The sequence below is a fragment of the Myxocyprinus asiaticus genome, chromosome 35 (genome assembly GCF_019703515.2).
Source record: "Myxocyprinus asiaticus isolate MX2 ecotype Aquarium Trade chromosome 35, UBuf_Myxa_2, whole genome shotgun sequence".
Lineage (NCBI taxonomy): Eukaryota > Metazoa > Chordata > Actinopteri > Cypriniformes > Catostomidae > Myxocyprinus > Myxocyprinus asiaticus.
The window spans coordinates 4,488,902-4,503,965 of record NC_059378.1 but is presented as its reverse complement, the minus strand read 5'-3'; the positions used below and the strand labels follow the sequence as shown (position 1 = coordinate 4,503,965).

The following is a 15,064-nucleotide window of genomic DNA, read 5'->3' as shown; positions in this document are numbered from 1 at the left end:
GGAGAAGGAGAAGAAAAGTTTCTGTTCCCAAGTCTCTTCCCTGTATACACGACCACGGAGGTCGTTCCCGAGTCTCCACTCATGCCCACGACCACAGAGGTCGTTTCCCATTTTCTGCCCATGTTCTCGACCACGGAGATTGTTCCCAAGTCTCATCCCATGCCCACGACCACGGAGGTCATTCCCGAGTCTCTTCCCATGTTCGCGACCACGGAGGTCGTTTCCCATTCATCCAGGACTCTTTGTCTCGAGCCTGCCACGGCTCCGCCTTCCACGGCTTTGCCCCTCAAGCCTGCCACGGCTCCACCCCCAGTGCCTATTCCTCCAGCGGCTCTGCCCCCAGAGTCTTCCACGGCTCTGCCCGCTCCCCCAGAAACTATTCCTCCTGTGGCTCCGCCCTCTCCCCCAGAGACTATTCCTCCTGCGGCTCCGCCCTCTCCCCCAGAGACTATTCCTCCTGCAGCTCCGCCCGCTCCCCCAGTGACTCCTCCTACAGCGGCTCCGCCGCCTGACCGTCTCGGCCCTGCGGCCGCCTGATCTGCTCTGGTCTCCCTGGTCTCCTGGCCGCCCACCTGATCTGCTCTGGTCTCCTTGGTCTCCTGACCGCCCGCCTGATCTGCTCTGGTCTACTTGGTCCTCCGAGCCTGCAGCGTTGCCCTGGCCCTCCATCCCTCCAGTTCCGCCTTGGTTCGAAGCCTCCCTGACATTACCTTGTTCCTTTGCTCCCATTACCCCTTGTGCCCCCCTGAACTACCTGTTTTCCCCCACACCCCATGGACAGGTTTTTTTTTTTTTTTTTTTTTTTTTTTTTTTTTTTTTGAGCGTCTGGAATCCGCTCCTTAAAAGGGGGGCTCTGTCACATATTCCCTGTGTTTTTGCTTAGACTTTTATTTTGAAATTCTTGTTTTTTTCCCATTCCTGTTTCCTGTTAATTTTGTAGTCCTTTGTAGTTTCTTTTCATGATTGGTTTTCGCCTGATTGTTTTCCCCAGGTGTTCCTCTTTTCCTTGTTTGCCCATTTGTATTTAAGCCCTTGTTTCCCCTGGTTTCTTTGTCAGTCTTTACATGTGTTGTCATGTTCTGTGCCTGGTTTCCCGTGTTTGTTTCGTTTTATTCTGAGTTACTTTGTTCATCCTTTTGTTCTCATTAAAGCTGCATTTAGATCCTCATTCCTTGTCTGCCTCGTCACAGTATAGTTATCTATACATATTGTTATACATTATAAGTTGGGATAGAAGAAAGTACTTTAAAACAGAACACTCAGCAGCTTTAGAAACGTGACATATATGGTGCGAGAAACTGAAAAAAAAAAAAACATAAAAATGTGACGCAACAGCCAAAAACATCTGTGTGACACATGTGTCACAAAAACAGCACAGATTGAATGCAAGAATGTGCCCTCTGTAAACAACCCTTTACCCTGCTGATAAAGAAAAGCATATGTTTAGTGTCCCACCAGGCTTCTTTACTAGATTAACCAGCGGTCAACCTTTACCAGAAAGATCAAGCTGAACAACTTTAACAGGTAGGTTTTTGTTGGTGAAAAGTATGGTTATGTTGGCTTACTACAGTAACTAGATCAGCAACAGACCATCACTAACCAACATAAATCAGCCCTGACCAGCACTGAAATTTACATGGCCCCTTAGAGCAGTGGTTCTCAACCAGGGGTCTGGTACCCACTAGGGGGCCTCAGCAAACTTCTAAGGGGGCCTCAAGATGTCTTGAAATTATTCAAAATTTAAATTTAAATATGTTAACTTCATTTAAATGCTGAAATTAGTCAAAATCGTGATGTAGGCTACAACATATAAACTGACAGTTCCTGAAATGTCTGGAATCACAGAATTAATCTTGATAAGTATTTTAATCTGTTGACACTTCTAGATTCTGGGGCTTTGAAAATTGTCTTGGACAATGGGGGGCCTCGGAGTCAAAAAGGTTGAGAAACACTGCCTTAGAGGACAGGCAGTAACTATTTTAGCCATGAAATTTGTGGTAAAATCTTAGTAATAATACAGGAAAACCAAAACTATGGTAATAAAATCATAATCATTTTTGGTGGAAAACCATACCACAAAATATCCATGATGATACTATAGTAAAACTGTAGTAACCATGTTTTGTTGTTGTTGTTGTTGTTTTTTTTTAATGATTTTAAAAAAAAATTGATGATTTTTATTACCATATATTTGGTTTTCCTGGATACTTGATACAGTTTTACTATAAATACCATGGTTAGAATATGATTACTATAGTAAAACCATGGTTACACCCCAAAAAAAATAAAAATAAATAAATAAAACTGTTACTACAGTCACGGTTACTACAATATTACTATAGTAAAACCATGTTTCCGCCATAAATAAAAAATAAATAAATGGTACTGTCATGGTTACATATAGTAAAGCCATGGTTTTACTACAGTAACCATAATTAAACTATGGTATTTGTATAGTAAAACCATAATAAACAAAAAATTATAATTTTTACTACCATAGTTTCTGTTTTCCTGTATTATCACTATGGTTTCACTATGAATATCATGGTTAAAATATGGTTACTGTAGTAAAACCATGGTAAATGTATTGTAAGGGCACGCAAAACTATTTCAGAAAAAAATTAAAATCCCACCCTCTCCTCTAAGGGGCTCCGTAGTTTCTCAACTGGTAAAATGGTTCACAGTACGGTTCGGAAAGGGTCACGGACAGCAGCAAAAGAACAATGAAAATGCAACTACTATAAAATTGTGCACAATTAGTTTGCCAAAATAAATAAGCTCAACAACTTTTAAATTGAGGGAGAGAGATCAAATCTTTTGTTGTTGACATCAGCAACAAAAATAATGTCACTTGATACATGCTCATGTACTTGAAAACCATGAACAAAACTGCAAGATAAAAGAAAATGTGACCCAGTCTTCATTAAATACAGGTTATGCTTTTTTACTGTGTTGGGCCGCCACTTGATGTCCAATGTCAAATCTGATTCCTTAGCTCTAAGGGGCTCATTTGAAATTCATGCTGGTCAAAGCTGGTACTTTCAGCATGGTACAGTGAGAAAAAGGAGATAGAGAGTAACCTGGACCCAATCGAGTGCTCTGAGCTATAACACCTCCTAAGTCCATTCTTCCCCATATATGTATGAGTGTACCTGATGTCTGCCCCCCAGTCTCATGGCTAGCTCCTGTTTGGTCCTGGTATAACATGCTCTCAGTCTTCTCACATCAGATGAGAGCTAGGATATCGTCACGGCAACAACACAGGCCACGGGTGAGAGTGCAATAACATGGTAACAACATGGAGGAGAGGAAGGAATTCAGGGGTAAGCATAAAAGTGCAGGAAATGGAGGAATGAGGGCAAGGCAAAATCAGCAGTGACCAAGGGCATAGATTTGGCTTGAAAATTGGGGGGGTTGCAGTGTAAAGCATTTACATGTTTCCATTGATCATGATATAAATATTGGGGGGGGGGGTGGTTGTACTTGCTTGTTTTGATTATTTGTTTTGATTCCCCCCTGGAATCTACGCCCTTGGCAGTGACACTTAAGCATCAACAACAAGAGCATATGCAGGAGAAATGACTGGCACTGGGGGAGTGGCTTAGATGTAAGTCAAAGCAGCATGGGGTACACAGAAGACAAGATCATGACAGTTCGCACCCTCATTAATGCAAATCTCAGACGAACACCTCATTTTCAAACCAAAGCCACAGGCTGTGTCCATAACCAAAATGCTGACTTCACAGGAAGGCATCAAAGCAATTTAGAATCCAATTGTTAGCGTAACATTCTTGCTAATAAAATGGCATATAATTCTAGTTGACAACTAAAATGTAGTTGACGATAATGTGCAAAATGACAAAAACATGTATAAAACTGTTACACTGATGAGCCAAAACATTATGACCACTCAAAGGTGAAGCGAATTACGTTGATCATCTCCTAACAAGGCCACATGTCAAGGTCTGGGTAGATTAGATGGTAAGCGAACAATCAGTTCTCATAGACAATGTGCTGAATGCAGGAGAAATGGGCAGGAGTAAAGATCTTTGACAAGGGTCAAATTGTTATGGCCGGACGACTGGGTCAGAGCATCTCTGAAACGGCAAGGCTTGTGGGGTGCTCCCGTCAGCAGTGGCGAGAACCTACTGACAGTGGTCCGAGAAGGGACAAACCACTAAACAATGAAGGCTATTCCTTCTGGTCGGAACCGACAGATGGTCTACTGTGGCACAAGTCACAGAAAATTTTAATGATGGTTATGGGAGGAATGCGTCTCAACACACCTGTTGTCCACCGTCGAAAGTGCCTGCAATGGGCACACGAGCTTTAGAACTGGACCAGCAGTGGAAGAAGGTCGCCTGGTCCGTTGAGTCCCGTTTTCTTTTACATCACGTGGACGGCTGTGTATGTGTGCACCGTTTACCGGGGGAAGTGATGGCACCAGGATGTACTGTGAGAAGACATCAAGCTAGTGGAGGGAGTGTAATGCTCTGGGCAATGTTCTGCTGGGAAACCCTGGGTCCGGCCATTCATGTGGATCTCAGTTTGACACGTGCCACCTACCTAAAAATCGTTGCAGACCAGGTACACCCCTTCATGGCAATGGTACTCCCTGATGGTAGTGGCCTTTTTCAGCAGGATAATGCGCTCTGCCACACTACATTGTTCGGGAATGGTTTGAGGAACATGATGAAGAGTTCAAGGTGTTGCCCTGACCTCCAAATTCCCCAGATCTCAATCCGATTGAGCATCTGTGGGATGTGCTGGACCAACATGTCCAATCCACGACGGCTCCACCTCGCAGCTTATAGGGGATATATCTGCTTCTAATGTCTTGGTGCCAGATACCACAAGACACCTTCAAGGGTCTTGTAGAGTTCATGCTTCGGCGGGTCGGCACTGTTTTGGTGGCTCACGGAGGACCAACAGCATATTAGGCAATTGGTCATAATGTTTTGGCTCATCAGTGTATATATATATATATATATATATATATATATATATATATATATATATATATATACACATACATGTATATACATATATACTGTATATAAATAAATAAAAACAGTGTTAGTGCATTAGTAATATCTTGCAGTATTATCTTGATCATCATGTTTTCATGCGTCTTTTTTGTCTCACCTTCATGGCTGTGGACAAAATCAAAAAATCCTTAATCAACAAACCATTGTATCATTATTTAATTGATGAGATTAATACCATTTAAGGCAGCATAGATGTGACCTTTGCCTAATATATCCTACAATCCTGTGTAAGCAGGTAACTGGTTGATAGAACGAATTAAAGCCTTCTAAAACCATGCATTACCAACTGGGCAGCAAGGCCTTTGGTTTCGGACACAGCCACAAAGACTGATACCCATTACTTCATGCTGGTGTGAAGTCAATTACTGTTTGATGTTTTGATGTTTTTGTTTGTTTGTTTTGTTTTTTGTTTTTTGTTTTAAAACAAGCCTACCACAGGGTATTTTGGCATGCTTTGGAAAGATTCTTATTATAGATGCACAAAAATAGCCAGAGGAATAACTGGTTAAACTAAGCAAAAATCACTATTAGACACAGCAATCTAATTCTTGCTTATCGAGAGATGTCTGGCTGCAGGAAGCTTACAGAGCTTAATTCAGAAGAGGTAAAGGTGAGTCTGGCCATGGGAAATTGGTTTCTGAGGGACGGCCGCCTGGGCAAAGTGTTTTCCATACCAGTGTGACCTCATGAACGTGTAAGTGCAGATAACACAGTGCACACTGAATTCAAATTTACAGCAATTTAGAGCAATGGAAAAGTGTATCAGTAAGGCCCAGTTTTAATAGTGGTTTGGCAAATGCTAGTAAACACTGCCCTCTGGTGGTGAAGCACATAACTTTCACAGATCAAAATAAATAATCTAATTATGGACCAATCACTCAGCCTGCAAGCATGGATGGTTTAAATCTTTTTAAAGACCTTTGTGATTGATCATTATGAGGTGAAAACTGTTTTTACTGTATATATATATATATATATATATATATATATATATATATATATATATATATATATACTTATGATTTTTTGAGGCAAGAATATCAAGAAGTTGTCTCATGGTTACACTAAATGACCTGAAGAAAAAAAAGTGCCTTTTCATAAAGTGTCAGAATGTTAATATTTAATGAAATATTTATTTTTAAATGAATTTTTCAAATGAACATTCCGCGTTCAATACAAGTTAAGCTCAAGTGACAGCATTTGTGGCATAATATTGATTACCATAAAAATACATTTTTACTCATCCCTCCTTTTCTTTAAAAAACAAAATTCTGGGTTACAGTGAGACACTTACAATGGAAGTGAATGGGGGCAAATCCGTAAACGTTAAAATACTCACTGTTTCAAAAGTATAGACACAAGACGTAAACAATATGCATGTTAACATGATTTAAGTGTGATAAAATCACTTACTAACCATTTCAGTGTAAAGTTATCGCCATTTGTAAAACTTCCTTGCCATGACGTTGTAATGTCAACAAACCTTAAAACCCTAAAACGACTGTAAAAATGATTTTCACATTTCTGCATTTAAACCCTCCAAAAATTGGCCCCATTGACTTCTATTGAAGTGCCTCACAGTAACCTTGATTTTTACTTCAGATGCAATGCAGTGTCCTTTTTCAGTTACTGCAGTGGAGCACTCTTGCATTTCTCACATTTGAATTTAAAAGTTTGAGTGGTAAATTATTATAAATAAGCATTATGGATGGATGAATCAAAGTTTGTGGTTTTGAGCTGTTGTTAGAAAAACCTGGTTGGAAAATCAACGAGAAGTGCCCAATAAGCCAATCACATCTTTGGGAAGGGCTGCAGAACATATTGTTTATCCATTTAAAGCATCCATGTGGATAAAATTATTTTCATACACAAACAAAAATTTAATTGTGTTTCCCAACCTTTGAATGGTAGTGTAGTTTTGATTTGTTTGAACATTTTCAGTCACAGCATAATCCCCTTCATTTGTGTTATCTCATAGTTTTGATGACTTCACTATTTTTCTAAAATGTGGAAAACAGCACTAATAAAGATTTAGTAGTGTGTCCTGAAACTTTTGACTGGTAGTGTAATTATTGCATTTGTGGATAGTCTTGAAATTGCACACACACACACACACACACACACACACCTTGCTGCGTGCTGGTGCCCTCTCAGAGTCAGACTGCTCATCGTAGCTTTCAAACTCACTTGAGCTCCAGTCATCACTGGGCACTTTTAGGCCTCCTTCTCTCTGGATGTCCTCATAGATCAAGTCAGCTGACACACAAATCAACACCGGTGTCAATACTGTCCCGAAAACAGGTCTTTTACACAATAACATCCTGATACAAAAAAAAAAAAAAAAAAAAAAAAAAAACACCCACACACTTCAGTATATCCTCCCAATAGTGTATCCTCACACACATACACGCAAACGAATGAACCAACAAAATAAACAAATGAACATACTGTGGGGATACAGTGGGGTCTAGAAGTCTGACACCACTTATATTTACCATTTTTCAAATTTAATCTGAATTATATTATCAGCTATTTGACTCCATGAGTTTGTGCAAAAACTTGATTTGGTGATTTGAGAAGTTTCCAAGGAGCATCTTGTGTGCCTCAATGGAAGTAAGGAAATCTGACCTTAGATTTTATATTTTGAATCCCAGAATTTTTTATTTGGTTTTAGACTTTTGGACCCCACTACATATATGCAACAATCTAACACAATCTGGGAGATCCTCATGAAATCAAACTCACTCAAAAAAATTGCTCTTTGGCTAAAGTTGATTCAATTGCAGACAGTGGTTTATGTGTTTCAAATGAGTTTTCTTAACTTAAAATTACTATGTAATCTGAACACAAATACTTTGTGTAGAAAGAATCTAGCTGAATTGGGCAAACCCAACAAAATTAGACATATCAATGTGTGGAGGTGAGGGTGTGGTTGAGCGTTCGTCTGGGGAAAGAGGAAGCGGAAAGGGTTTCCACCTGAGATGAATTGCTGGTAATTGCTGTTTCTATGTTCACAGTGAGAGATGGGGGAAATAAAAAGGGGCAAGACCTTAGAGTGGGAGAGAGAGCCCAGCTGACATGTTGTGTGTGTGTTGACCACTGCCATTCCCAGAGTGTTTGAGTGTATTTGTGAAGCTTTAGCATTACGCCGTCAAGCGAACGTGTTTTCTGTTATTAATAAATTTACCTTTGAGTTGGATTCGCCGTCTTCCGCTTCCTCATTCCTTGAACCTTGTTACACAATGTAACTCAGATAAATCTAATTTATTTTTTATATACTAAAAACAAAATATGTACAAAAACACAAACACTTAATTTTATTAATTTATTTTATTTTCCCTTTTTCTCCCAATTTGGAATGCTCAATTCCCAATGTGCTTTTTAAGTCCTCGTGGTTGTGTGGTGATTCGCCTCAGTCTGGTGGCGGATGACGAATCCCAGTTGCCTCCGCGCCTGAGAACGTCAACCTGCGCATCTTATCATGTGGCTTGTTGAGTGCGTTGACATGGAGATATAGCACGTGTGGAGGCTTTAAGCCATCCACCGCGGCAACCACACTCAACTCACCACGCGCCCCACGAGAATGAACAACATTATAGTGACCATGAGGAGGTTACCCATGTGACTCTACCCTCCCTAGCAACCGGGCCAATTTGGTTGCTTAGGAGACCTGGCTGGAGTCACTCAGCACGCCCTGGGATTTGAACTAGCAAACTAGCGATCTCCAGGGGTGGTAGCCAGCGTATTTTACAACTGAACTACCCAGGCCCCCATAAACACTTAATTTTAACATTTACTCTCCCTATCGAGTCCCTTGCAAAGCATGCTGGGAAATGGAAATCCCTTGCCCGGTTTCATTAACACTACTTTAACACCGCAAAAATGTAGTCCCAACTCAAAAGGATTAAGTAAACTTCAGTTTTTCAAATTTAAATGGATATTGGATCAAATGCAATGAAATCAAGTTGTGACAAAATGTTTTAGAATTGTGCTGCTTAACTTCATTAAGTAAATTGAACAAGCAGCAAAAATCCTTTTTTTTTTTTTTTTTGAGTGTGCAGACACAAAAATGAATTCTATGGCTGACCTTCTCCTGGAGACAGATCTTCATAGGGGACGTCATCATAGATCACCTCCTCACTAGCCGTCTGGTGTTCCGACTCTGCAGAGCTCTTTCCTGGGAAAAGATTCGCAAAGTGAGGAAATGTAGGCCTAAGAGCTGCGTGTGTTTTCTAAAGTATAAAAACAGCAAAAGACACCTATGCATTTTTGCAGACTTCTGACACTCCGCAAACAGGAAATAGAGAAAACCTCAGAGGCAAAATTGAAGTTCTTTTCTTGAAACTGTTCAAAGATTTGACATCCTGAGGATTTTATGAATTGATTCTCACAAACCAGAGTGCTTATCTACACTAACACACAAGCATATGCTCATATGGATACTTATTGTGAGCTTTGCGCTCATGGTGGCATGGTTACTCACCTCAATCCGGGTGGCGGAGGACAAGTCTCAGTTGCCTCCGTTTCTAAGACCGTCAATCCACACATCTTATCACGTGATCTAAGCATGTGGAGACTCATGCTACTCTCCGTGATCCACACACAACTTACCACGTGCCCCATTGAGTGCGAGAATTGCAACCATGAGGAGGTTACCCCATGTGACTCTACCCTCCCTAGCAACCAGGCCAATTTGGTTGCTTAGGAGACCTGGCTGGAGCCACTCAGTACACCCTGGATTTGAACTCATGACTCCAGGGGTGGTAGTCAGTCAGCATCAATACTCGCTGAGCTACCCAGGTCCACAGGTCCCTTGGATATAATTTTCTCAAGGTAAATATTCTTTTAAAAGAAACATTTAATTTTGACCCATTAACCTTAGGTTTATCGAATATTTATCACATATCGCTGCACATTATCCAAGTTTATCGCAGATCACATTTTGTCTCCTAACCGTGCAGTGGTCAGTTCTTAATTTGTGTATTCTTTATAAATTCTTAAAACAGAAGGCTTATATTTAATATGTTGGGGCAGAGAAATACTGTAAGAAATGAGACTTGTTATATGAGGTAATAATATTATTTTGCCTATATTACCAGACTGATTTTCTCGCATTTTCTTAATATCAACATTTGGAATATTATCCTTGACCTAATATGTCCCTACCAATTTTCAAACTAAACCTGATTAAACCCGCTTCACTGAATAAACTGACTGAATCTGTTGGAGCGGTTACTGAATTAAAAGTGACTCCTTTACTCATTTTAGTCATGTCTGAAGTCAGAACCATTTTGTATAGGTTACTTAAATGATTGTGAAACTGAAATCGGTCATTACACTTGTTGTTCACTGTGGCAACTTGTTAATAAAGATTAAAAGATTATTTTAACTTGCCCATCCTTTTCTTAAAAAAATGGAAGTGAAAAGTTTTAGAGGGTTTAAAAGGCAGAAATGTGAAGCTTATATATTTTTATAAAAGCACTTACATTAATTTGTGTGTTAAAATTATTGTGTATTATTTGAGCTGTAAAGTTGTTTAAATCATTGTTTTTATGGGCGCTTTAGGGTTTACAGCATTACGTTGCCATGGTAATGAAGTTGTAAAACTGGAAATAACTTTACACTGAAAAGGTAAGCCATGTTAACACATTAAAATCATGTTAACACACATACTGTGTACGTCTTGTGGCTATACATTTGAAACAGTAAGTATTTTTACCGATTGGACCCATTTACTTCCATTGTAAGTGCCTCACTGGAACATCAATTTATTTTCTTTTTTTAAAGAAAAGGAGGGACAAGTCGAAATTAATTGTTGTGGTTATCAACATTATGCCACAAATGCTGTCGACTGAGCTCAACTTGTATTGAACTCAGAATATTCCTTTAACATTTAAAAGACTCCCCCACCGCAAAAGCAGAATTCAGTAGGAAACACTGCAGTATGGAAATGTTTGTGCTCAGAGACATTGACTTTTATATTGAAAAGACTAGTAAATCTAGGAGAAGTGCCAAAACTTTCAAACCCTTAAAATAATTAGCAGTTTCATTAGTCCACTTGTCTGGATTATTGATTCTAAGTGCAAAGAATATCAGACAGTAATGCCACAAATGATTCAACTATGTCATAAATTATACTGCTGCAAAAGTCATGACAAGACAAGATGTTGTCTAAACAATGATTCGATTTTCAAAGTTTTTCTCATAATCAAAAATTGAAATTAAAGAAATTAAATAACTGTCTGCTAGCAAGTAGCAAAACACGTTTAAATTGAGATTGTGGTCAAGATTTCAAAAGAAGGACTATTCATAAAATCTTCTTCAGGCACTTCTCTCATAAAAAACCTCTACAGTTTATTTCTGGTGTTGTTTAAACCCAAGGACAAAACTTTCCCATAAATGTGCAAGGTGAATTTCAATTTGTTCAAATTTATTCAATTCATGTCCTTGCCAAGTTCAGAACATAAAAATCATATAATAATAAAAAAGATTAATGAGATAAACAGCCAAGCACTTTGTTGCTTTTTGTTGAATCCATCAAAATATTATGTCAAATTGGTACAAATCGGATGTCTGAATCATCAAACAATGCACTTTTGTTTATCAAACCAAACTGAATCATCTCATCAAACATTTAAAGCAACCACAAATTGTAGCTGTGGCAATTGGATCATTCAGTGTATTTTAAATACTTCTTTTTAATATTAATAGTTGTACATACATACATACATATATATATATACTGTATATGTATATTATACACGCACACACACACATTAAGTTCTATCTCTTACCTTCAGCATTTTGTGCTGGGCTTTGTCTGGTTTCCTCAGTTCCTACACTAGGTTCAAAAGTGCATGTTTGCTTCTCTGTCTTCACCTCAGTGCAATTCCCTGTCTGGTCTTCCTCTTCGTTTAAGTCCTCTGATACAGCCAACTCTGTGGAAGCTTGATCCCTAGAACATTCCCCAAAAATAGAGCCATATTATTGCTGACTTCTCAAGGGTATTGCCATGCTTTGATTAGCTCGGTCCTGAGACTTGGAGGTGGGCGGGAGGAGAGTTCAGATGCCATCAGCACCACATAGTCAGTCTCACAAAAACCACTTGTGTTTGACTATGAGTGGTACAGTGTTTTGTGCGGAGGATTTAATCTAATACGAATGAAAATGAGATGGAAAGGGGGTAGAGTGTTTAAAATGTTAGTATTTAGAGTTAATTTATCTGTGAATAATTTAATAAAATGTCCATCCACAGTTCTGCTTTCTATTCTAACTGTGTTTTACTACAACGTTCATATGATCTACGGCTGTGTCCTACTAAAGAGAACCCATATTGCCCATAAGTTAAAGAAAAAAGAAAAAAGATGATGTAATGTATGTTAGTGTTGACCAATAGCTTTCTAAAACTAGCGACACTGCTGACTGAATAGAGCTATTGAGCTTGTAGTCCAAAAACCCGGAAGAGAATTCGCCATGGGAACCCATAGTGAATTAGACTTCCGGGTTCGCCTACAAATTGACGTCACGGCTGAACAGCTCTATTGCTGAATTAACCAGTGTGACTGTAGCTCAGCGGTTTTAAAAACAGGGTTGTTTTTCCAGTAACAAGCTATTTTATTTTTGTATAGCGTGACATAATGCTACCTAGCTGTTTTTGTAACATTGTTAGCATGCACAGATTAAAAGCTGATGGACCTGAGGTAATAATCAAATGAGCTCTTCTGAAATGTCCCCTTTTTCTTTTGTTTGAACAAAACTTTGAGAAATCTGCATAGATTTAGTGAATCGGTTCATTCAGATGGTTCATTTAAATGAACCGGTTAAAAAAATGAGTCTGAATTTACATTGTTTTTGTTTTTTTGTAGCAATATATAAATTCATAATATACAATAATATTTACAATATTTAGTTGATATTTATATTAATATTATGTCATATTTAGGTGGGTCTCACATTAGTGCCATCTTGCACTGTATAAAGCTACCTAATTTTCCACAACATATGTTGTCTAGAGTTTCTTGTTTATTGACATTTCTTGGAAAGATATTTTTTTTATGTTTAGTCAGCAGAACAAGCACAAAGGTTCATGTTTCCGAGCTATAAATCAGGTGTTTTCTAGCGTTATTAGTGGAATTTAGTTTAAAATGTTCATGCCCTTTAATGCTGTCAATTGAGAGTTGTTTTTGTGCAAGATAAATACTTCTCTGATTTGCAATAAATAAATAAAAATTAATTAATAAAAAAAAAAAAAAAAAAAAAAAACTGTACTCTAGCTGTCCTAAACCTGCTGATCATAAAATTATGTTTTCATGCATCAGAATGTTTCAGCAGTGCTGGTCATGTATTTCAGCATTCAATCTCCACAGTCTGCTCTAGTTTTTAACAGGGTTGGCAAAGCCATCATCTGTTTCCTCCACTCATCATACATTTGCATGTATGCATTTGAAAGACGCTTTTATCCAAAGCAACTTAAAGTGTATTCAGTTTATACATTTTATCTGTTTGTGCGTACCCTGGGAATCAAACCTATGATCTTGGCTTTGCTAGCACTGTGCTCTACCAGTTGAACTATAGGAACCCTTTACATCCTTATATCAATTCACCCCAGTTTCTACTTAACATTACAAGAGCATTATGCACTTCACATGTAGTGAAGTAAACAGGCCTAGAGAAAACTAACAAGCTCTGAAACTTCATAGAAAGCACAGCAGACAGCCTTTTAACTGCAGGTTATTTCATGTGCTGAAGAAATCTGTGGAGTGAAATCACAAAGGCTGGCTGTCAAAGATAATCTCATGAGTGTTTGGGTGCTAGGGGAAAGAGCAGATGTTTTGCGGCAGAATGCACATAAGATAGCTGTGCATTTCTTCTCATTGCAGATATGGCAATGTTATTTTATTTTATTTTATTTTTATTTTTTGCTTTTCCACTCCCACTAAACACGTTCTCTTCTATTTAAGGTGGGGGGTTACATGGGAAACATTTACTAGCCTCTTCCCCTGGCACTTATGAGATGCAAACAGGCTGCAAGATAACAGATATGTGATCCAAAAGCAGCAAACTAAAACAGTTGTCTCCACAGGCCTTACACAGGATCTGTCCCTCTTCCCTCTGTGCAGTTTTTTTTCCCCTCTCTAGTGCAAAGCAAGCACAATATTAATTGAGGCTTTGCTAATCTAATGTGATTTAATTGACCTGGGGGGGGTGGTCTCTGAACTAATTGTAAAAAGATTGTAGAGGTTCTACTTAAGGTAGGCTTTTAACAGTGGTGGTACATATTTCTTGGTTTTGTTTGCCTTGTTAAAAGCAAGAACATTTGATACAGACAAAAAAAGTATATAACTTCACTCATTTTTCCCTGCTTACATAAGATCTCAGCCTGTGACTTCAGTAAAAGTCAGAATCAGCATTCATCTAAAAGTGATCCTCCAAGTAAAAAAAAAAAAAAAAAAGATTCAGCATGCTTAATTAATAGTACTACAGATTTATCCTTTTGTCCCTCAGTTCAAACTGAGTCAGACCTTGAGCCAGACACATGCATCACATTAGTTTATAGAGTGCTGACATGCACATCATCAGTGGAAAAGGCTATTGATAGCTCCAACCTGCAGCATTATTGACATCTCAGTTGTGGAAATGTCCACTCAGCAGAATACAAAGGTAGAAAAAACACAACTCTCACCACAGGAAAGCTCACAGGAATGGTCCTGCCAGATTTGTCTGTTGGCACATGTTTCCTCATAGCAAATCTAAACTAAAAATGGCCACTTGCATGACTTGTAGTTCACCAGTGGGACTTGAAAGCGCATGCCCTAACCCTAGTTTTTAAACCATTTGAATGAAGGACAAAAGCTGTATTTTTGCATTTGAAAAATGCAGACATTGTGCAGATTTTATATATATATATATATATATATATATATATATATATATATATATATATATATATATATAATGTCTGCATTATGTTTCTCAATGAAAGCATTACATTTTTATTTGTATTATTAAAAATAAAC

General features: G+C 38.5%; 1 protein-coding gene across 1 annotated transcript in view; it reads right to left on the bottom strand.

The window, feature by feature from the left end:
• The window catches only part of LOC127426169 (rho guanine nucleotide exchange factor 10-like protein), a 211,383-nt gene that overhangs the window by 179,821 nt on the left and 16,498 nt on the right, over window positions 1-15,064 (bottom strand). Inside the window, exons 4-7 of the mRNA XM_051672771.1 lie at window positions 11,843-12,003; window positions 9,136-9,225; window positions 7,177-7,304; window positions 3,153-3,236 (exon numbers count right to left, since the gene is read on the bottom strand). Coding sequence (XP_051528731.1) covers window positions 3,153-3,236; window positions 7,177-7,304; window positions 9,136-9,225; window positions 11,843-12,003 — 463 coding nt within the window. The remainder of the gene's footprint in view (window positions 1-3,152; window positions 3,237-7,176; window positions 7,305-9,135; window positions 9,226-11,842; window positions 12,004-15,064) is intronic.